Source organism: Typopeltis vanoorti, chromosome 8, assembly GCF_054136105.1.
Source record: "Typopeltis vanoorti isolate ZY-2024b chromosome 8, IOZ_Tvanoo_1.0, whole genome shotgun sequence".
Classification (NCBI taxonomy): domain Eukaryota; kingdom Metazoa; phylum Arthropoda; class Arachnida; order Uropygi; family Thelyphonidae; genus Typopeltis; species Typopeltis vanoorti.
The window spans coordinates 143273328-143299212 of NC_143556.1; the positions used below are offsets into that span (position 1 = coordinate 143273328).

Sequence of the window (25885 nt, forward strand, 5' to 3'; positions counted from 1 at the left end):
TATGAAAATCTAAAAAATTCAGCATCCAAGCCTCAACCCTCCCTTCATGGTGAAGGATGATAAGCTTACTGTGTTTGAATTAGTGCACTCACACATGGCTATAACTATGCACTAGCAGCTAAAAAAATTCCTGCAGAAGAAATAATGATCCAAGTAGAACAAGGTATCCTTGGCCTTCCCAACCATATTGCCAACAACATCAGACTAGATGTAGCCAGCGTACTCACTCATGTAAAACCGCCAAAAAAGCAACCTCTCAAGCAACGAATTTGAAGCTCTGCAATAAATTAAAAACAACAGAATAGTAATTACCAAAGCAAATAAGGGAAATGCCAACTGTGGTTTTCAACCAATTAGATTACACAGGTAAGCTTGCCTCCTTACTTCTAGATTGTTTTACCTACCTTCCTATAGAATATGATCCCAGCAGTACTCAGAACACTCCACAGGCTCCTTCAAAAGATCTCTTGGCCTGTGGCACTCTAAATCCCCCTCCTGGATATATGGACTAACAAAAATCCATAAACAAAATGTACCATTACGTCTCATTGTGGATGGCATTGATTCCATGTGCAAATTAGCTAAACATTTAGCCAAAGTGTTCAAACAATATACTGGCAACATGACTTCACAGATAAAAAAAAAAACTCAGCCCACTTTAAAGCCAGTATAGAAAACCTCACACTCCAACATACTGACTTAATGGACAATTTTGATGTCTCCTCTTTATTCACTGGTGTCCCATTCAAAGACCCCTTAGTCCTCATCCAAGCCATACTTCCTGCTGATATCTCAGCCATGTTTCAGTTCACCATAAACTCGGGCTATTACATTTGGCAAGAAAAATTCTATAAACATACATAGGGGGACAGTCATGAATTCTCACTTTCTCCATCCCCAGGACCTCTGGTCAACTTCTTCATGGAGACCTTTGAAGAAAAAGCATTAAATTCTGCCCCACATAAATCCACTGTCTGGCTACACTATGTAGACGATGTATTCTCCATTTGGCCACATGGTCTGGATATGCTCCACATTTTCTTACCACATCTAAACAATCAACACTGCAGGATCCAGTTTACCTTACAAAAGGAAAACAACAACATTCCTAGACACTCTGATTATACGTCAGCCTGATGGATCTCCAGCATTCTCTAACAGAAAACCTATAGGTAGATATTTTCACTCGACAATACTTTCATCCAATTCCTACAATCCGTAAAAAATCCAAAAAATATTAAAACCCTGCAACCACAAACCTTCCACCTCCCCATTCAGAACAGAGATTAGTCAAAATCTACCACCATTCCATATTTCCAGGGCACATCAAAAAAACTGACAAAAATCCTAAGGAAATACAACCTCACATCCACTATTTCAGAATTTCTATAAAAGACCATATAGAAAACTGACAGCCCTTATGTGCTCCACCAAAGACCAAACACATTCCCTAGACCTACCAGGTCACTTGCAGTTGCAAACTATCCTACTATGCCAAACAAGCAGAACAGCCAAATCAGAATTTCTGAAAACAAGGACTACATCTCAGTTCACTATTGCAACTACTCAAGATTTGTTGACCATGCTTTGGACATAGGCTACAAGATATGCTGGAAGAAGGCCACTCTATTATACTGAAGTAAATAAAAATACGAGAGGCTATTTTTCAAATCTGCCTCAGTTTACCTTACAAAAGGAAAATATCACTATTACTAAATATTACTAAAAAATAATCCAAACCTAAAAAAATTTTGGGTGCATGAGGCTGTCGCAAATTTGGGAAACACTCATACTCAGATCTTCAACCAAATGGCCAAGGCTACTGAAACTAGGGCCAATAAGGGGCACCATTTAGGACTCTAGGCTCAACTTTGGTTGAATATCTTCAGCCACATTTGCTCAGTGTTAGTGCCTGAGTACATATATCATTGTTTTTGTGATCCCTGATGATGGCAATACAACATTATTGAAATACAGGACATTATTAAAATTATTATAATTAATATTTTAGTATTCATTGTTATTTCCTGAAAAATAATAGTTATGAGCAATCAATGTATAAGCCTATCTACCAACATGCCATATATTATTATTATTACTGCACCCTCCATGGAGTAGGCAGACTCCACAGTGGGCGGTTCATTCAACTGACACATACTTATCATACAAATCTTAAATCCTTAACACTCCTTGCATTAACAATACAATCTGATAATACGTTCCATTCGATGACAATGTTCTATGTAAAAAATCTACTGCTCACACCCCTCTTCATCTCAGATTTTTCCTTATCACCTTCTACTCTTTTCATAATCTCATCTGCATTAATCCGATAAAATCCTCTCATTAACTTAAATGTTTCTATCATGTTACCTCTTTTACTCCTTTCACCAAACTCTGCAACCCACATTTTTTCAAGCTCTCTCCATACCCAGCATTCCAAAATCCTGACATTGTCTTAGTCACTCACCTCTGCACCCTGTCCACTGTCTCCACATCATACTGAAAACAGGTGGCCAGATTTGAGCGCAACAGTCCAAGTATGGTCTGACCAGTGCTTTATACAGTTGCACCATTTAATTATCCCTACAAGTTGGAATACTTATCACAGCAGCAATATGACATGCAACCTTTGCAACAGTAGCAAGATGCCCTCTAAACTTCAGTCTAATGTCAACCATCACACCCAAATTTTGAACCTCATCCACGTCCTCTAGTACAATATCGTCAATATAGTACACAGCCTTATATTTCTTCACTCCAAAATGTAACACCTTGCACTTATTGATCTTAAAACTACAACCCCACTCCTTTGTCCAAGCAAAAAGTATATTCAAATCTTCCTGAAGGGAATTATCATCAGCAGTGCTACTTATAATTTACCCAACTTTGCATCATCATCAGCAAACAAATGAAGATCCCCACTCAGTCCACGTGTTATATCATTTACAAACACAGCAGAAGCCCAAGAAAAGAACCCAGGGGCATGCCACTGATTACCCCCCCTTTTTTGAGACATTGCTTCATCATATACAACTTGAAGGCATTTTACAGAGCAAATCTCTAATCCATCTAATCAATACACTATCTATTCCCATCCTCTACAGCTTGTACACAAGCTTATCATGTGGTAATCTATTAAATGCTTTGAAAAGTTGAAGAATATCGCTATATATGATATTCCTTTATCTAACACACTCGTTACCTTATCACAAAATGCAAGTAACTTGTGAAAATAAGACCTACCCCTTTACAAATCCATGCTGGCCAACATAAAGAATGCTATGTCCATCAAACTAACCTTGTATTCTTTTCCTAATCAATCTCTCCAACAGCTTGCAGGCAATAGGAGGAACTTGGTGAGTTAGAGATAATTATAACTGACGTTGAGTCAGAAGTAGGAGATTCTCCCCATAGAAAGATGAGTGGTATGATAGAGGGTGAGAACAGCGAGAGAAATATGAATGAAAAAATGAGTGAGGAGCTTGGAAAGGTTGAATAACTGTGAAGTTTTCGGAGATGGACTCAACTGGGAGGATGAATGGCAAACAAGAGTGGCTGACTAGCAGAGAGAGAGAGAGATAGATGAGCTGAAAGAGCAGGTGGAATGTCTCAGGAATGAGATGAGAAGTGTGAAAGATGAGATTAGGCAAATGGAAGAGATGAATGCAAGACAAATCAGAGTAGGAGTGAGAGAGAGAGAGTTATGGGAATGATAAAAGAGGAGAGAATAGGAGCAGTAAAGGAGAGGAAATGAAAGAGAGTTATGAGAATGATAGAAGAGGAGAGAATAGGAACAGTGGAAGAGAAGCAATGAGAGAGAGTTATGGGAATGACAGAAGAGGAGAGAATTGAAACAGTAAGAGAGAGGGAATGAGAAGAATGCGAGGGAGCACTGAAACCAGGGATAGAATGATGTCAGAAAGGGAGGCAAGTATTATTATTATGACACCTCCAAGGAGTCTCAAGACTCATCGAGGGAGGGCACCTACTCTACAATTCTCCAACACTCAATCCACCAACTACTACTTTCATCATCTACACCAACGCTATCTACCACCGACCACCGCCACTAGTATTTTCACAGACAAGCACAAACATCTATGCTCACAGCAGGATTCGAACCTGCAGCCTTTTGGCTGGAGAGCGGATATGCTAACCACTCTGCTAATCAGTTTCCCAAATATATGGGAACACAGAGAGAAAGTGCTAGAGGAGAGAGAGTGAGCGATTCAGGTGAGCAATCGAGGAACAAGGTGCTAAGAGGTGTGATGTATGGGGACTCAATGATCCGTAGTGTACAAGATAGGATGCTCGAGGAGTGTTGCCTGGAGGAATGATAGAAAGAGTGGCTATGGCAATTAAGAAGGATGAAAGGGTGGATGAGATGTTTGTGATGGTAGGAACAAATGACTTGAGAGGCAATGTAAATTGGGCAGCGAGAGATATGATATTCTTGCTTGAGGGTGTACAAAAGAAACTGCAGAGATCAAAGATTGTGCGAGTGTTGCCTACGTATGATAGTGAAGAGCTGAGCAGAAGAGCAGTCATATTGAATAACATAATAGCTAGAATGTGTCAGAAGAGAGGATTGGAATATGTGCATGCTTGAATGCTTGGAGGGCATTTGAGGACAAAAAGGAATTATATCGAAGAGACCGCTTGTATTTGAATGAGAAAGGATGTAGCATCTGGAGAGATTGCTGTTTTCTGAATGAGTTAGTGTGTCAATGCAGGGAAATTAGAATACCCAGGGTGGATGGTAGCAGGGGTGACCTCTTGTGGGAATGGGTGCTTGGGAGAAGGGGGACAACACCAGGTAATGCTGAGCACAGTGAAGTCTAGAGGGGATAATGCTAGGTTTAGAAACAGCAGCATTTTTTTGCTTCATACTAATGCTAGAATATCCGGAATAAAGGAGAGGAATTGGTAGTACTGATAGCATTAGCCTGGCCAAAGATTATTGGGATCACTAAGACGTGGTAGACAGAAGAGGATATAATAACAGGAATAGAGGTAGCAGGGTACAGCGTTTTTGGCTGGATAGGAGGAGAAAGGGTGGTGGTGGTGGAGTACTGCTTATGATAAGCAACGACTTATGTCCTTTAAGAGTGAAGGCTTTGGAAGGCAGTGACATTAATGATTTTGAAAGCATATGGTGTGAGGTAGAGGTGGGCAGGACAGGATATTCGGTGGGGTGTTTCTACAAACCAAGGAGCACAGAGGGTGGAGACCAGGAGATGTTTAGACAGTTGAGATTGGCATGTGCAGGAAGAATGATTGTTATGGATGATTTTAACTACAGCAGTATAAATTGGGGAGAGGAAGGTGCATGTAGCAATAAGGTAATGGAATTCTGAGAATTCTTGAGGGACAAATGTCTTAGGCAACACATAATAGAGGGAACAAGAGGTTCAAGAGTCTTGGATTTGGTCATAGAATCAGAAGAGTTGATAACAACTGAGATGACATCTCTCCCACCAGTTGGAGAGAGTGACCATGTAGTTTTGACTTGGAAGATGAATAGACATGCAGGAGTATCAAAGAGACAGGAACGCATATGGAATTATAAAGCAGGTAATTATAATCTTAGATATAAACTTGGGGAAGTTGCATGGAGTGAGAAATTGGAAGACCAGGATATCATTAATCTGGGAAATTATGAAGGAATATTTGTTAGCAGCAATAGTAAGCTGTATTCCATAAGTGAAGAAGAGGGCACAATTTAGTGTATAGTGGATGACAAACAACATTAAACAGACACTGCCTGTGAAAAAGAGGCAGGTGAAGAGCAGATGCATGAAGAATGTAAGACACAGGCCAGGAGAGTGACTAGTGTGGTAAGGAAGGCAAAACTGGAATATGAGAACAGATTGGCCCTAAGATCCAAAGAAAATCTTAGGGAAATATTTTTAGCTATGTGGCCAGTAGAAGGAGAAATGATTCTGTAAGAATGACATTGTGGGATAAAAATGGGAATAGAGTGATGCAGAGGACATAGTGGAATTGTTCAATGAACAATTCCACTATGGCTTTTCAATGAAAGTCTGGCTACGGAAAAGGTGCCGGGAATAGAAGGAATGTAAGATAGTGCCATTGCATAAGGGTGGTAACAGACTGGAAGTGTCTAATTACAGGCCAGTTTGTGTGTCACCAGTAGTTGTTAAGATCTTGGAAAAATTAGTGAGGGACAGTATACAGCAGTTAGAATGAGGGTAATGTTATCTGTGAGAGTCAACATGGATTTGTTAAGGGCACTCTTGTTTTTGTAATATGCTAGCCTTTTATAATAAAGTCAGAAGAGCAGTTCATGAGGAAAAGGCATATACTGCCATTTTCTTGGATTTAGCAAAGGCATTTGACAGGGTGCCACATGATAAGCTGATATTTAAGTTGCAGCACATGGGTTTGGATGTCAGGTTGGTCAACTGGATTCAGAATTGGCTGTCCGATAGGTATCAGATAGTTGTGTATGGTGGGGTAGTTTCAAGGAGGCAGAAGGTTACAAGCGGGGTCCCAGGTCAGTACTGGGACCTATATTGTTTAACCTTTACATCAATGACATTGTCAGTGGATTGCAGGGGATATTCGATTGTTTGCAGATGATGTGAAACAGGGAAAGGTTATTAGTGATAGTGCAGATGTGGTAGCCCTGCAAGAGGATCTGAATAAAATAAACAGATGGGCAAATGAATGGGAATGTATAATGCAGCAAAATGTAAGGTCTTGAGGTTTTGGACACATCGATGGGACACTTCATACTCTATTGGAGGAGCTGTACGGGAGGAAGTAGGGGAGACAAGAGATCTGGGTTGATGATTGATAGAAACCTGAAATTTAGGGGACATATTGCAAAGGTGGTGAAGGTAACACAAAGGATTGCTGCAATACTGAGAAGGACACTGACCTGAAGGGATAAAAGAGTTATCCGTTGCATTATGTAAAACCCTGATCAGAGCACACACATAGACTATTGTTCTCAAATTTGGTCCCCAGGATTTGAAGGGGATAATTTAACTGTGGAAAGGGTACAGAAGTGGATAACAAAGATGGTTTCAGGACTGTACAATGTTAGTTATGAGGATCGGCTGAGGGAATGTGAACTGCAGAGTTTGGTTTATAGAATAAGGAGAGGTGACATGATTGAGATGTTTAAACTTTTAAGATGCAGTTACATGGTGGACAACACTGAGGAGTTCTTTCACTTAGTGGATCAGTGGGAAGGAGCGATGACAAGGACCATCCCTGGAAGTTACGAAAGGAAGCTGTGAGCAAGAGGGTGAGGAGTCGTTTCTTTGCTTGGAGGTTGGTTGAACTGTGAAATGCATTGCCTGATAGAGTGGTGAGAGTGAGAACAGTCAACGAGTTCAAGGAGTGGTATGACAGACTTTGTGTTTCCTAGGAGGGACCTCTCGCAATGAGTCTTTTGACTCCATGGAGGGCTGAATAATAATAATAATAATAATAATAATAATAATAATGAATACAGACTGGTCTATAAGTAGTAACTTTTGTCCCAGAACCATGCTTGTGGAGTTGTGCTAAGGGCATAGCCAACTTTTATGCACATTCCTTAACAATATGTGGTGATATGTCATCCATTCCCACAGTCTCATTAACATCTAACCCAATCAACACCTTATACATTCCTGATTCTTTCACTCCCAATTCTCCTAATACTTGGGTGCTTCTATATATTGCACTCCATCATTTACACCAGTTTGATATATGCTGATCATGTGCTCGTTCAATAATTCCACTATATCCTTTACAACTATCCACCCATGTCAGCCTGCATTAATTATTCTTTTCTTTTTGCTTGCCATATAGCAGAAAAATTCTCTTGAGTTAACCTTAGCCTGAGCAGTGAATCTCCTCTCATACTGCACCTTTTCTCTCTTTACAGTGCTTGTCAATTTGCTAGCCTGCACTTTAAACTTTTCATGGATCGAATCGCCACCAATTACTTGTACCTCCTCCATAGCATTTACTTTTCCAACATAGCTTGCTTGATTTCACTGTTCATCCATTTCACTCCTATGTATTTACTCGGTTAACCCTTGGTATTCAGTTACTGCCTTGTTAATCTCCATTCACTGTCAACATCTTTTCTGCTCAGTTCATCTAGCCAAGATATCAATGCTAACTGACTACACAGCTTCCTATAATTAACTGCTTTACACTTCCACATATATCTTTTGGCAGTAACCTTTTCTTGGTTACTTCCCAAACAACTACCTCATGATCACTCTCACTAACTGCCAGAAGTGCCAATACCCCATTAGCAACTACATCTTGTGAAATTATCTCCAAATCCCAAACATTAAAGCCTCTAGTTTCTTTGGGCACATGCTGCTTAAGATATTTATCTCTCATAAATTCAAGAAACCCACTTTTTGATCCCATACACTATTTCCTCCTTCCATTCTATATTCCTCTAATTAAAGTTTCCCATCAGGATCCTCTTCTTTTTACATGCCCTGGCCTGTAACAGCATCCTATCAGATATACTTGCCTGTTAATTTCAACTTCACAACTTCACACCACACAGATTCAAAATCTGTGCATGCACTATCAACTTTTCCTAACAATTTTCTTCTGCAATCATTAACAGCATTCCCCTCCTCTTTTCACATTCCTATCCTTCTGGAAAATTATATATCCTTCCATTTCTATTCATTACATCCTCCTCAGACAACCTTCTTCTTTCGCTATGCCTTATCCCGTATTAAACGGGTTCGGCGTTCCCATCTTTAATCTTCTTCTTCCAAATTCTCCGGTCCAGGGCATCTTCCCGACTCCATCCTTTCTCCCTAAGATCCTCTGCCACCTTATCCCTCCATCTGAGTTTGGGCCTGCTCTTTTCCTCCTTCCCTCCATTAGGTAAAAGAGTGGAGCGTATACCAACATATACTCCTCACTCCTTCTCTCTACATGATCGAACCACCTCAGCCTGCTTTCTTGTACCTTCTTACCGATCGGTCCCACCTTGATCGTCCCTCTGATATAGTCATTCCTTATCCTGTCCTTCTTTGTCACACCACTCATCCATCTCAGCATCCGCATCTCTGCCACCTCCATCTTCCTCTCCTGTGCCTTTGTTATAGGCCACGTCTCCGTGCTATGGAGCATCGCCGGCCTCAACACCATCTTATACAGCTTTCCTTTCATCTTACAACTCACTCTCTTGTCACACAGGACACCCCGCTCATCTTCCTCCAGTTCATCCAGCCACATGTTATTCGGTGCTGTATTTCCTCATTCAGGTCACCATTCCTCTCAACGACTGACCCGAGGTGCTTGAATTTCTTCTCTGAAGTTAACCTTTCACCCTGAAGTCGTATGATCATATCCTCATCACTCCCTTGATATATATTCGGTCTTTACCCGGTTAATTTTCATGCCTCTCTCCTCCAATACCTTTCTCCACCTCTTCCAGGATGATTCGCAGAGAACAATATCATCAGCAAACATCATGGTCCATGGCACCTCCTTCTTGATATCCTCCACTAGTATATCCATGACCAGATCAAAGAAGTAGGGGTTCAGAGCTGATCTCTGATGGAGCCCTACAACAATGGGGAATCCCTCTGTCATGCCGATACTAGACCTGACCTGAGTTTTTGCTCCCTCATACATCTCCTTCACCAACCTCATATACTTTTCCGCCTGCATCTCCCTATATTTCTCCATCAATCGCCTTAGCGTAAATATTGCATCTGTTGTCCCACTTCCTTGCATAAACCAAACTGCTCCTCACCAATTTTTGTTTCCCGCCATATCCTTCCTTCAATTACTCTTTCCCATATCTTCAACGTGTATGACATTAGCTTGATCCCTCTATAGTTGCCATAATCTTGAACATCTCCTTTTACCTTGTAGATTGGGACGAGAATGCTTTTCCTCCATTCCTCTGGCATCTTTTCCTGTTGGGCTATTTTCCTCACCAGATCCCATAACATGTCTACACCCTCGCTGCCCAAGCTTCTACACACTTCTCCAGGTATCTCAGACAACCAAGTTTCACTTATTCCAATAATCTTTGGCCATACCGACTGATTCAATGCAATAAACTCAGCTCTCTTGTTTTGAATACCCCTTACATTTGTATACAGTGTCTGTGGTCAGCATTCACAGTGAAGAATTTAAGGAGACATAACATACGTTAGAATAATTACTTTACTTAACATTAATTAAGCAACGTTTCGACCTCTGTATTGAGGTAATCATCAGGAAACATACATATGTACAATATACAAGCTACATGACACTGCACTATACAAAAGTAAAACAAATCTAAATGTTTGTTAATTATTTATCCTTGCCTGACCTCTGGCAAAAAAAAAAAAAAAAAAAAAAAAAAAACTGGAACTACTATTATTATTATTACGGGCAACTCCAGGGAGTCATTAGACTCATCGAGGGAGGCCCTAAATCATATTCATCACAACTATTCGACATTCATACAGTATCTATCATACCTCGCCTTAAACTCATTCACTGTAACATCATCCACCACAGACTCAGGGAGCGCATTCCACTCATCCACTACTCTAAAAGTAAAGAACCCAGCTCTAACACCTTTACTAACCACATTTTTGCCCAGTTTCCATGGATGTCCCCTAGTCCTCCCACAACCAGCCCTGTTCTCAAAAATATTTTCTGAATTAATTTTATAGAAACCCTTCAGTAATTTGAATGTCTCAATCATATCTCCCTTCCTCCGCCTATCAACCAATTTTTGCAACCCACAAATCCTCAACCTGTTCTCATACGGTTCATTCCACAGACCTGCTATCATCTTGGTCACTCGCCTCTGGATCCTCTCCACCTCCTCCCCATCAAGAAGAAACCTAGGTGACCAAATCTGGGCACAGTAGTCGAGATGGGGTCTTATCAAGGCTCGATACAGAGGAACAATAACCTGCTTGTCTCTGCTTGTCAACATATTCTTCAGCAACCAAGTGATTTGATGAGCTGATTTGGCCACTTTTGCAATGTGTCCCCTAAATTTCAATTCCTTATCAAACAACACTCCTAAATCTCGTGCCTCATCAATTTCCTGGAGCACGGTTCCACCAATGCAGTAAACTGCTGCCAATCTTTTCACCCCAAAATGCATAACCTTACATTTTGCCACATTAAATTGACATCCATTCTCCTTAGCCCAGACCTCCAATCTATCCAAATCATCCTGCAAAATTTTGACGTCATCTGCATTCACTATTGCCCTACCCAACTTTGCATCATCTGCAAACAAATGAACTGTTCCTCTCAGATCCTTTCCTATATCATTTATGAACAAATTAAACAGCAGTGGTCCAAGAACAGATCCTTGTGGCACACCACTAGTCACAGGCCGTCTTATGGACTCTACTCCTGAGTAAACCACTCTCTGATATCTCTCCGTCAACCACCCTCCTATCCATCTCACCAACCCTATGTCCATTCCCATATGCTGCAATTTACTGATTAGAATTCCATGTGGTATCCTGTCAAAGGCCTTAGCAAGGTCCAGTAGAATCACTGTAAACCCATTACCCTTATCCAGTTCAGCCATAACTGTGTTATAATACATGAGCAAGTTACTGAGGCATGACCTACCCTTCACAAAACCATGCTGTCCCCGATACAGTATCCCATTTTCTTCTATCCAATCTTGTATTTTCCTCTTGACTATTTTCTCTAAGACCTTGATAATGATTCCTGTTATGCTGATTGGCCAGTAATTTTCAACAGCAGCCTTGGAACCACCTTTATGCAGCGGAACTATTTTCCCCTCTTTCCACCCCCTTGGGACTGACCCAGACCCGAGGCTCAAATTAAACAAAATGGTCAAGGGCACTGACAATTCTTTTGCCGCTTCACGTACAACACGAGCTGGTATACCATCCAATCTCACAGATGTATTAACATTGAGGTTCTGTAATAGACTAGTTACCTCTACTTCATTCATCACAATTCCAGTATAAGCTGTTGGTTCTTCCATTCCTGCAAAGTCACCACCTGGATGATATACTCTTACAAAGTGCTCGCTCAGTAATTCCACAATATCGACTGATTCGGTTACCTCCATACCCTCAGCATTTTTTAAGATCATTCTACCATGAGCATTTTTCCTTTTACTTGCAACATATTGAAAAAACTGTTTGGGATTCTCTTTAGCCTGTGTGGCAAATTTCCTTTCATAATCTGCTTTTGCTTTTCTTACCACCCTTGTTACCATCCTGACCTGAGCTTTATACTGTTCCTGCGCCTGATGGTCACCCTTCTCCTTAAATTCCCTCCACAATTGTTTCTTTTTTTGCAGCTCAAGCTTAATAGTGTTATTCATCCATTTAACCCCTACTTGATTTATTATTCAGACTCTTGGTATACAGTCAACCATTGCCTCCTGCAAACAGTTCTTAACCACTTCCCATGCCCTATCAACATCCAGCCCTTGCAATTTTACATGCCATGGCATTGAGCCAAGCACACACCTAAGCTTGTCATACTTACCAGCCCGGTAATTCCACATGTACCCTGTCTTAATTGTAAATTCGACTCCTTTAGCCACCTCCCAAGTCATGACCTACATTAAACAATTTCTAGAGTCCTTTGGTACTAAGATTTTCTTCTGTATGGGGTTGTTCTGGTTGTTCTTCAAACCATATAACAACCAGAAAAACTAAGAAAATCTCAATACGAAAGGACTGTAGAAATTGTTTAATGTAGTCCCAATATTTTTTTTTTCTCACCAGAGGTCAGACTAGGATAAATAATTAACAAATATTTAGATTAATTTTACTTTTGTATAGTACAGCAGCATGTAGCTTGTATATTGTACATATGTATGTTTCCTGATGATGACTTCGATACAGAGATTGAAGCATCAATTGTTACTTAATATTAAGTGAAATAATTATTCTAACACTTATGTTGTGTCTCCATAAATTCTTCACTACGAATAACAATCATTGTGTCTTTGAGGCCATTCTACTAGCACCAACATTCTCTACTCTAGCTGTTATACCACACCTCTGTCTTCAGTCTGACCACTCCAGTTTCCCTGATCCTGACTATAATTTCCATTCTTACCTGTCTCATCCTCCCCTTTATGCATTCAATTACCGTGCACTGCTGCAACCACATATCTTCAATCTTATATCTATCTTTCTCCTGTCATACAATCTGTTTAGTTGTAGTTGTGCTATCCTGGTTCATAAATTGACTCTGATCATTTACTACATTAACTTGTTGACTTTGTGCCTTCTCGTAAACAATAGCCTTTCTAAATGCCTAACACCAAACCATTCGAATGCAATCTGTCAACTTAAAAACATTCTATCTTTCCTTCAAATTCACTCCACAGTATTTACAAATCACAAATTGTTATCTCTGCTTTCCTTCTCAATTCACTAGTCATATCTGGGCAACTTGCCTATGACTTTTCCAACAACACTATTATTCTTTACCTGCAGAAACAACTTCAAGTCTCTATCGACATTCTTTTTTTCCCCAACTAAGTCATTTGTGTCCATGACTACCTGCATCAACTTTTTTTCAACTCCTAATTTTGTTGCCTGCTCTTTCCTTTTCTGCAAAGCATCAGTTATTTGTTTCATTGTTCTAACAGGAAAGCATGTTTTGTGCACTTTATCAGTTATCACACCTCCAAGGATCAAGTCTCCATACAATGATATATGACTATCCTTTAACTCTTTCTTCATAATAGGAACTTCCTCTTTCTCATATTCATCAGCCAATCTCTTCTTTAGATGTTTAATATCCTCTTCCATATGTTTCATTTCACTTTTCATTTTTACTAACTCTTGCCTAAACTCTTCCACTACAGTCCCAATGCTTGCTCCCATTTCTAATCACTATTTATTTGTATGGGGTTTCCCCTCCATCCCTTTTTGGGGGGAGGGTTGAGCCTTCTTAATGAGTGATTAGGTATATATATATATATATATATATATTTTATGACTAAATCCGTGTGTGTTCAGTGTTCAGAGGGCTTGCTTCCCTGTTCTGAGTGATGAAAACCAGATTTTCCTGGTGAAAAAATCCTCTACCTCCATACAAGACTGGTTGAATCACCTTTAGTCGAAAGAGACCAGATAAAGGTTTCTCATGTAATAAACAAGAATCAAGCCCAGGTCCTCTGTTTAATATCCTCTTCCATATGTTTCATTTCACTTTTCATTTTTATTAACTCTTGCCTAAGCTCTTCCACTACAGTCCCAATGATTGCTCCCATTTCCAATCACTATTTATTTGCATGGGGTTTCCCCTCCATCCCTTTTTGGGGGGCAGGTTGAGCCTTCTTAATAAGTGATTAGGTGTGTGTGTGTGTGTGTGTGTGTATATATATATATATATATATATATATATTTTATGACTAAATCCGTGTGTGTTCAGTGTTCAGAGGGCTTGCTTCCCTGTTCTGAGTGATGAAAACCAGATTTTCCTGGTGAAAAAATCCTCTACCTCCATACAAGACTGGTTGAATCACCTTTAGTCGAAAGAGACCAGATAAAGGTTTCTCATGTAATAAACAAGAATCAAGCCCAGGTCCTTTCAATCAAAACACTTTGCCTATACTGATTGAGTTATGAAGGCGTTCTAATCACTATAATCTATCAAATCACTTTTCACATATGTTAATGCTTTCCTTCTTTTGCTTATCATAAAAAATATATAATCATGTATAACCATAAACAAACTATACTGAAAGTCAACATCCCACTCACTTAAAGATCAGCTCGAATCTCAGGATTTAGAAGGTCTACCAGGTACCTTGCAGTTGCAACTTTTCCTACTATTATTATTATTATTATTCAGGCCTCCATGGAGTCAAAAGACTCATCGTGGGAGGTCCATCCTAAGAACATAAAGTCTGTCAAGACTCATCAAGGGGAGGTCCCCCATCTAAGAAACACAAAGTCTATCATACCACTCCTTAAACTCATTGACCGTACTCGCTCTCACCACTCCATCAGGCAATGCATTCCATGGTTCAACCACCCTCTATACAAAGAAACCACTCCTCACCCTCTTACTCACAGTTTCCTTTCGTAACTTCCAGGGATGGCCTCTTGTCATCACTCCTTCCCACTGTTCAACCAAGCAAAAGAACACACCAGTGTCAACCCTGTAACCACCTCTCAACAGTTTAAAAGTCTCAATCATATCACCTCTCCTTCTTCTATCCACCAAACTCTGCAGTCCACATTCCCTCAGCCGATCCTCATAACCAAAATTGTACAGTCCTGAAACATCTTTGTAATCCATCTTTGTACCCTTTCCACAGTTAATTTATCCCCTTCAAATCCTGGGGACCAAATCTGAGAACAATAGTCTAAGTGTGGTCTGATCAGAGACATACAACGGAATGATAACCCTTTTATCTCTGCAGGTCAGTGTCCGTCTCATAATTGCAGCAATCCTCTGTGTTACCTTCACCACCTTTGCAATATGTCCCCTAAATTTCAGGTTTCTATCAATCATCAACCCCAGATCTCTTGTCTCCCCTACTTCCTCCAGTAAAACTCCTCCCATAGAGTATGCAGCATCCCATCGATGTTTCCCAAACCTCAAGACCTTACATTTTGCTGCATTAAACTGACACCCCCATTCATTTGCCCATCTATCTAGCTTATTCAAATCCTCTTGCAGGGCTACCACATCTGCACTACCACCAATAATCCTTCCCAGCTTTGCATCATCTGCAAACAACTGAATATCCCCTTGCAATCCACTGTCAATGCCATTGATATAAAGGTTAAACAATATAGGTCCTAGTACTGAGCCCTGTGGGACCCCACTTGTAACCCTCTGCGTCCTTGAAACTGCTCCACCATACACAACTCTCTGATACGTATCAGACAGCCAATCCTGAATCCAGTTGACCAATCTGACATCCAGACCCATGTGTTGCAACTTAAATATCAGCTTATCATGTGGCACCCTGTCAAATGCCTTTGCTAAGTCTAAGAAAACTGCAGTATATGCCTTTCCCTCATCTAATGTTCTTGTAACTTTATTATAGAAGGCTAACATATTGCTAAAACAAGAGCGCTCTTTCACAAATCCATGTTGACTCTCACAGATAACATTACCCTCATTCTAACTGCTGTATACTGTCCCTCACTACTTTCTCCAAGATCTTAACAACTACTGATGACACACAAACTGGCCTATAATTAGACACTTCCAGTCTGTTACCACCCTTATGCAATGTTACTATCTTACCTTCCTTCCATTCCCTGGGCACCTTTCCCACAGCCAGACTTTCATTGAAAAGCCAGGTTAAAGGCACTGTCAGTTCCCTAGCACATTCTCTCAAAACTCGTGGTGAAATACCATCCAGTCCCAAAGTTTTACTGACATCCAGAGTACTCAGTATCTGAAACACACTCTCCTCCTATACCTCTAAACCTCGAACTTGCCCTATCACTCTAGTATTAAAACTGACTTGTCTAGGATGAAATACTCCAATAAAGTGTTCACTGAACAATTCCACTATGTCCTCTGCATCAGTCACTCTATTCCCATTTTTATCCCACAATATCATTCTACACAATATATTACTTGGCCAGACAGTCAAGACAGCCAACATTAAGATACCATATACCAAGAAGACTTTGTCCATTTCCGCTACTATGGGTGCTAATATTTAGCAGACCATGCCTTGTCTTATCTACCACAGAGTCTAGTGGAAGAAAGCAACCTTACTCCACAAAAGCAAATTTAAATTTGAGAGAATTTTCATTGAATCTGCTTCTGTCCTCACTAACTGTACTAATCTCAACAAGTATGGTTGCATCAAATTGCCTCTCATTTGTGAGACTCATTTACAGATACTCAGCCCAATGGCCAAAAATATATCATTAAAGTCAATATGTGGTGTTATTTATGACTAAAGGCCTCTCTGTATTTCTCCTCTTCATTCTCATTTACTGAAGTAGTGCATGCATACACATACTGATACTTATGTATTATTCTCCTGAAGATGCCAATTTAACTTTGCAAAATGTTAGAAATAAAATGTAGTGTAATTTAGTTTATATCAGGCTAAACACCAGAAGTTCTATTGGACACACAAAAACAAAAAAAATAAATAACTAAAATTTTCCTTGGTTCATAGTAGTCATTTGCACTCATATTTTATCTTGTACTCTAGTTTTATCTTCCTTAATATATATTTTATTTTGGTTTGATTTCTTATCTACATATTCCTTTTGTGATCCAGTCTTGTGATACCAAGCATACTTCTTTCCATACTAAACTGTGCTGTTCTTAATTTTTGAATTTACTTTGAATTTAGTGCCCATGTTTCAAAGCCACATGTCAATATTGGAAGAATGCATTGGTTAAAAACTTTTCTCTTCAGGCATAATGGTAGTTGGCTTTTGAATATTGAATGTAATTTTCCAAATACTTTCCGCCCAAGCATTTTGCATCTTTTAATTTAGTCCAGGATATTTTGTTCCATTTATATGTGTGTCCTAAATATATGTAATGATCTACTTGTTTAATTTCATCATTATTGATTTTTTTTATTTTGGTTGGTCATCATCATATATATATATATATATATATATATATATATATTATTATAATTCATTTTTTTACTCACTGGGAAATATTATTAAAAGGTTTTAATGACTGATACTGAGAGATAAAGAGATGACATGGTATATTTGAAAAGATACTACTAGTTTATGGTTTCGTTGAATTGATCGACAACTTCAAGTATCACAATCAAAGAAATATATAAAAAATTACATAGACTAAAAATGGGGTGCTTAAGGGTCAAAATTGTATAACTGGGAGGAAACCTCCACATAGCCTTTAAAGGAATGCGGAGAACCAACCAGGGCTTCTGACCTAATGTCCAATCCTCACGGTCTCGTGGTGCACCCTGTTGGGTATCTACTTGGATAGTGAACGAACGAGGATGGGCCGGCAATTTGGGATTTAGCCGACCAAATTGTATTCTTATTGGTTAAACCAAAATAAAAAATGATAGTACAACATGACAAAATTTCATGCCGGCTGGGCCATCACCCAGTTAAACAAGGCCCCATTGTTTTCGCCGGGGAACCAAGGCGAACAGCGAAAAGTCAGCTACTGGAACAAATCTGAAAACACACCCCAACTCAACATCACCAGAGTTAAAGATCAGTACTATCAACATAAGAAGCCTGAATGGCAAAGAAATGGAGCTAGCTGAGGAATTAAATAAGTACATGATCGACATTATAGGGAAGACTGAAACAAAAAAGACAAAAACTGGTGAGATCTTTCTGAGCAATAAATACAAAATGTTATATTCAGGCAATGATAATCAAGGAAAAGAAGGAGTAAGGAGTAGGAGAAGGTATCTATCAGTATGAGTAAGTTTCCTAAAAATTGATGATATTTTCCTCATCTGGGAAGATGGTGTCAACAACCTCAATTTATTTTTAGCCCTAAACAAGTGTCATGAAAAAATCTCTTTTACCTTCGAACTGGAATCCGATGACTGCCACCCCTTTCTACACCTGAAACTTACCAGATGTGCTGAGAGTATTAAAATCTCAATTTTTAGAAAACCTACTCATACTGATAGATACTGTCATTCTTCCTCCCATCACTACCCCCCACAAAAATTTGGTATTATTTCCACCTTAGCTCACCGAGCCAAATCTTTACTTACAAAAGAAGCAGAAATTGAAAATGAACTCATTTTTTCTTAAAAAAAACTTTTATTAATAATGGTTTCTCTCCTAATAAAATTGACAAATTTCTTTCCCCTAGTCACTCAACTTCTTCTGAAGATTCCTCTTCCCCCAGAGCCTTCATCTCTTTGCCTTACATGAGCTCTCTTTCACCAAAACTGGCAAAAATTCTAAAAAGTTAAACTTCAGAACTTGCTTTACTACGCTCCTAAAACTTCATTCAATACTTAGTAAACCTAAAGAGAAACATCTTCCAACTCAGTTCTCAGGAGTGTACAAGATTTTATGTGATTGTGGAAAGCCATGCTATGGCCAGACTGCTGAATCCATCCTTCTACGTTTGGAAGAACACCGTAGAGATATCTCCTACAACAGGACTAGAGCCAGTGCTCTCTCTAGCCACGTTCTCTTTTCAGTTAACTCAGACAAAGGCTGCCAACACATTGTGAACTGGACTCAAACTTCTAACATCCATGTGTGCTATGATGAGCTCGAGAGAAAGATTGTCGAATCTAGAGAAATTTCTCTAGATTCTTCTAATATCAACAACAGCCTAAGTTTCAATCTCTCTGACGCACACGTTGCCTCTGTTTAGTATTGACACACTCGTGACAGCGTGTAGTCTACGTTTATTTGGAACTCAAGCTCACTTTATGTGTTCAAACACGCTACTGTCTGTTGTACTTGTTCTGTTAATGCAATTTTAAGTCTCTGTAATTTTTTATATATTTCTTTGATTGTGATACCTGATGATGTTGATCAATTCAACGAAACTAGTAGTATCTTTCAAATATACCATGTCATCTTTTTATCTCTCGGTATCAGTCATTAAAACATTTTAATATATATATATATAATATTCATCAAGCTTGATTTGCTTCCTCAGTCTTAAGAAAAGGCTGGTTATATTCCACTAATTCGAGTCCTACCCAAGGGCCTATGAGTTGTGGAAATACTTTCTGAAAATGAAAGATGTGCCGAACAAAGCAGCCTTTTGCAGCTGCCCAATTTTTAATCCATCTAACTCGAGTGCTTCTAGATGTTTTTTCAATGTTTTAGGGATGGCGCCTAAAGCACCTATTATTATGAGAACAACTTTCATTTTCTTTTGCCAGATTCGTTCAACTTCGATTTGCAAATCGTGATATTTTGTAATTTTTTCATTTTCTTTATTGTCAATCCGACTATCTCCTGGTACTGATATTTCGATAAACTTAACACCTTTGTTTTCAGTTTTTTCTTTTCCCCTTTATATATAATAAAAATACGGATATATATATCCGTATTTTTATTATATTTTTGACATAGTCTAGAAACCCTACTGCATGAACCAAACATGGAACTTTTCAAGCTACTTGATGTCTCAAATTGATTGTGATGCCTGAAGATGTGGATCAATTCAACGAAACTAGTAAAATAGTAGTATCTTTTCAAATATACCATGTCATCTCTTTATCTCTCAGTATCAGTCATTAAAACTTTTTAATATATATATATATATATATTAGGGTTACCAAGTAATTTTATAAACTTGGTTTTATATATATATATATATATATATATATATATATATCCATATTTTTATTATATTTTTGACACAGTCTAGAAATCCTACTGCCTGAACCAAACATGGAACTTTTCAAGCTACTTGATGTCTCAAATAAGCCAGGTGGTGATTTCACACTGGGTGATAAAATTTGTCTACCACTGAAGGACAATTACAAATGTCCATGCCCATTGCAGAATTGGAACCTGCAGCATGGTAATTGGAGAGTGGATACACTAACCACCTGGGCAACCCCCAGGCTGGCAAATATAATAATCAACTTCCCGGCTGAGTCTTATATTCCTCATGTTACTGCTCACTGTATCTCTCATTATGCTTTTCTAACCTCTTTTCCTCTGCAGTTTCCATTTGATTTTCTTAGTCTTCCAATTTACTTTGAATCCCCTTATTGTTTTCACTTGAGGTATGCAATCCTCCATTGCCACTAAGAAACATTTCTTAACTACTTTCCATGCAATGATAATTTCTTTCCCTTCAAATTCTTGTTTCCAGGGAACTTTCACAAGCTTGTTTCTAAACACTTGCCTTATAATTCTATATAAACTCCTTTATCGTCTGGTCCTACCATCACAATAACGATGATAGGATTAAATCCAAATGTCTTGATCCTCGTGTTCCCTTCACAACATGCTGCGTAAGACATTTGTTCCTCAAGAATTCCCAGGAATTCTATTCCTTACTATATGCTATTAACACTTTTAGTAAGTGACAAAATTCCAGAAATATAGTTCTTTAATGGTGATCAAAGTTCATTAGTTCTGAAATCTTCATGAAAAAGTTACATGATATGCTAATATTTACATTTTTGTGTTTGAAATCAACATAAATACAGTATTCGAATATTAACAGAGAATAATTAAATACACTGTTCTCTGCATCTCTCATTATGCTTTTCTGTAACATCTTTTCCTCTGCAGTTTCTATTTGATTTTCTTGGTCTTCCACTTTACTTTGAATCCCTTTATTGTTTTCATTTGAAGTATGCAATCCTCCACTACCACTAAGAAACATTTCTGCTACACAGAGATAGAAATTTGAAGAATACTTCTTCAGACACTTCTATCCACTGCTGAACACAGGTCTCCCATAAATTTCCAGTTGCTTCTGTCCTTAGCTGATGTCCACCATTTAAATCAAACATCTGAGGATCATCCCATCATATTGTTCCTTCACAATCTTTCCTTCTCCTTGTATCCATTCAGTGCTTTATTCTGACTGTCTTTCATCTGTTATCCCTTTTTAGCAGTAAAGTTGTGTATGTATGTATGTGTACACACACACACACTGCTTCTTCCCATAAAGAGTACTGATGTATACATATGTTCAAATTTTCACTATAAAAAAAAAAAATAAAATTCCGTGTGATGATACAGTGTTCCCTCTTTTTATGGGAGTTCACGGTACCATCTAGTCCCCCCAAATTTTATCCAGGCTCCAGAACCAGCATAGGCTGACGAATCAGACCTATGGCTGGGTCAGTATTCCTGACTGTAATCCGTGTCTGTCCTCAGAACGGTTTGCCTGCTTGCAGGATGAAAAACACCAGATAAACTGGCAGAAAAAACCCTGCTGTCAACACCCAAGCCTGGCTAACTTAGCTATGGCTGAGGAAGATCCTTGAGCTCCTCACATCGTTGATGGGAATCGAACCTACGACACTCCTTCACCAGACATATGGTTGCGAAGCACAAAGCCACTAGGCTAACAGCGTGGATATTTTCACTATAGTAATGCATTAATTATGTGAGCTTTTCAGTTTTTGCAGCAAGATGCTGCAATCTCTTAGCAACCTTCCCAGTTTCTTTCCATGTAGTTGTATGCCATAGAAGGTGGGATTTTTTTAACTCATCACTCAAATGGTTTAATATGTCTAACCCATTTATATTTATATGCTTTACAATACTGTGGATTATTCTCTACTCTAGTCACTTAATTCTCTTATTTCTAATTTTATCCATTTTTGTTACTGGAGCATTCTTCTCCAAGAGTCTTTAGACCACATGTAACCTGATTCTTGTTTTTTTAGTCACTGTCCACATATTTTCCATAGATAAAAACTGGAATAAATACACTTATTAAATAGCTTTCTTTTTAAGCTTAAAGATAAATCTCCTAAACCAATTTTATGCCAAAATCCTTTGTTTCCTAATTCTATTTGTTTCTTTATCTTATTTTTCCTTAAAGCTTACTAACTGTCTAATAAAAAAAAAAAGGGGGGGGGGGGGTCATCTGCAAATTCAATAGGAATTAGCTGCTAATTTTAGTTCAATCTTACCTGATCTGAATTTGTTATATTTGTCAAGGCCTATGAGGAGGGGGGAGCTTTCTTTTTTTTTTTTCCCTAGCATAACAATGTTACATGCAAAATGTATATGATTTAGATGTCTTTCACTTATGTTAATTCCACAGTTTTCTCATGAAATATTTCTAAAGACTTCTTATAATTTAGCAGAAAACAATCAGCATGACATCAGATCTCCTGCCTCACTTTTCTAAATTCCTTTCCCTGACATTACTTTATGCTGCTGCTGAGATCTGATGTACAGTTTCTAATAACCCAATATATTTTGCTAGGATGGCCTGGTCTTTTGAGTTCTTTATTATTTCTGATTGATATTAATGATTAAAAGCATTTTCAAAATATATAAACCAGGCAGGAAGATATTAATTTTTTTTTTCTATGCTTGAGTAATAGTGTGGATGATATATTGTAGAGAATCTTACTCTAAAGTCTGCTTTTTCATATTTCAACTATGCATTATCTAAAAATTTTGTGATTCTATTTAAATAATGAATATAAAAATCTTGTATAATTGCAGTAACAAACTAATTGGCCTACAGTTATTGATATCATCTCTGCTGTCTTGTTTATATAAGATAATCATTGATAAATTAAACATACCAAATTAATTCAATATGCTTACCTCTGCTTTGATTGCCATCGTGTATGTAGATTCTGCTTCATAGTCTACTGGTTCCTTTAATACAATCTCACCTCTGTAACTTCCATCGCCAATCCTAAAACTTTGTACATCAAATTTGGCACATGCTGCAGGTGTCTGAAAATTAAACAAAAAATTCAATATTGGCTGACACACAATCTCGGTCAATATGATTATCATTCAAGTATCTACATGGAATACCAGAACCAATCATCAAAGGCTCACACCAACCCACAAAATGCCCATCATACCTCTCTTTAAAAATTCACTGAAAATGTGCTCAAAACTCTCCTTTGCAATATATCCTAGCCTTTGAAAAAAGTTTCAAAGGATGTAAGAACCTGGAGATCCCAGAAAGTGGAGTGAAACCTACTTTTATGTCATGGCTCTGAAGTACAAGTAAATAAGAGATTCAATCAGTGGCATTGCAGATGTAGGTAAGGATTAATGCATTTTTTAATTCTTGCCTGTTAGTCAATATCTCGGGTAGAGTTCTTAAGGTCATGTTGATTGTCTTGAACATAACTTTTTTTTGTAATACTGATAAGCTCCTGACCAGAATCTCCTTACCTCTACACATCAGTGTCCTCTACGTCACTGCCAGAATTCGTTATTTAGCAATGTGTCCTCCAAACTTTAGATCCTTATCAACCATCAGCCCCAGAACTCCTATTTCCTCCACCTCCTCCAATACATCCCACCTCTGTTTTCCAAATTTCAAAATCTCACATTTCACAACAGTGAACTATTAAATCCACTCCTGTGCCCATTCACTAAGTCTATTCAAGTCCTCTTATAAAGCCACAGCATCTGACTTCCTAACTTTACATCATCTGGAAATATAACTGAATAGCAAAGGAAGTGGCTATCCTTTGGTCCTTTAGCTGGGTCTAGTCTCATCTTCTGCTTAATTTGAGTTCAACTCCTTGCTTTTATCTACTAAATATTCCCATTCAACCCTTTCTCAATATCAATAATATACAGGTAAAACAGTAATGGCACTAAAACTGATCCTCGAAGCACACTACTAGTGAATTTCCTCTTCTAGGATATTGCTCTCCCAAACACAACTTGTTGATACCTTTCAGACAGCCAATCTCCAATTTCATCTCCTCTTCCTCCTTTAAAATTTCCCCACAGTGTATGCTTTGCTTATGTTTCAAAACCTTACCTTTGTAACATTGACTGATGATTCTACTTACCTACCCATTCAAACAATTGATGCTTATGCATAAATCGATATGGATTTATTTCCATTAATAATATGAAAAATTTTGAAATACATTGAACATTACATATTTTTTTAAGAAAATTTATATGGAGTTTCTGTTTATAATATTTTAGAATCATTCTAGTATATTTTAATCTCTGTACAAATGATATCCATGAAAAAACACAGCTAATTCATTAATATACTGTTTCAAGATATATTTTTAAATTGAAATTTGAATTTGCAAATCTCAGTACATATTAAATTCTAATTTTTTTACTAATTTACTCAAGGACCTTATCTCATATATATATAAATATATAATATTACCTTTATATATATATAAAGGTAATATTCATCTGTGAGAGAAAAAGGAAATATGTTTAAATTAAAATCAACAATTAAGATATAACAGTACAAAAAAAGGCAACCCTGTAACCCTCTATAGGGTGTATCCTACCCAGGGGTGAGGAGGGAGGGGATCTCAACAAAGTCATAGAGGGCTATCAACTGGATAGAAAGGAAAGTGGCTATCCCTTGGTCCTTTAGCTGGGTCTAGTCTCATCTTCTGCTTACTTTGAGTCCAACTCTTGCTTTTATCTTTCCTATTTGGTCTCTCTCTCTCTCTCAATCAACTCTTGTTTTCTTCTGACCTTGACACTATGAGAGTATTTGAGGACTAGTAATCTGTCTTTTCTGACTTAATTCATGGATAAGATAGGTATGATTGTTTAGCTTTGATCAGCAACATACCTAAGAGAATGCAACTTTGAAATCAAACCCAATCCAACAGGTTGGGAGTTCCATGACAGGCCAGCTCCATGTTTGGTTAAAAATAGCACTGTTTTGAATCTCAGAAAGGAAGGAAATACTGGTGGATCTTTTTAGCAACAACTTTGTAAGAAATGGACAATGATTTTAGCCTCCATAGCTCAACTGGTATAGCCAAAGCCCGCCCTTTGGTCAGAAAGATCTGGGTTTGATTCCCGTCAGTGATATGAGGAACCTTTTTCCGGTGTCTTTCGATGAAAGGTGAGTCGGCTGGTCTCATACGGAGGTAGGGGGAGTTTTCACCTGGAAACTCAGGTTTTCCATCCACCAGAACAGGCAAACTGGCCCATTGAAACAGATGCATCTACAGACATAGGACACACCAAGAGGCATAGGGCTAACCACCTCATCCTTGAGTTGTGGTTGTGAAGTCCAAGAATACTTGGAAAGGTCATGGGCGCTTAAGTGCTGTTAGGACCACTGATAGGAATGGGAATAGGACAATGATTTGGGGGACATGGAATGCATGAAGTCTAAATACTACATGTACTAAGATATTCAGGAGGTTAAAAAAAATGAAAAGTGGATGTTGTGGTCCTAAAAGAAACAAAGAAGAAAGGTAAACATTTGGAAATAATGGATAAATATCCACATATATGGAGAGGAGTGAATAGAAGCAGAAGAG

At 38.4% G+C, this 25885-nt stretch overlaps 1 protein-coding gene across 1 annotated transcript in view; it reads right to left on the reverse strand.

Annotated features, from left to right (window-relative positions):
• Positions 1–25885, reverse strand: part of Cad74A (cadherin 74A) — an 850889-nt gene that overhangs the window by 758442 nt on the left and 66562 nt on the right. The window contains exon 6 of the mRNA XM_090396473.1: positions 23202–23336. Within this exon, the coding sequence (XP_090252599.1) occupies positions 23202–23336 (135 nt within the window). The remainder of the gene's footprint in view (positions 1–23201; positions 23337–25885) is intronic.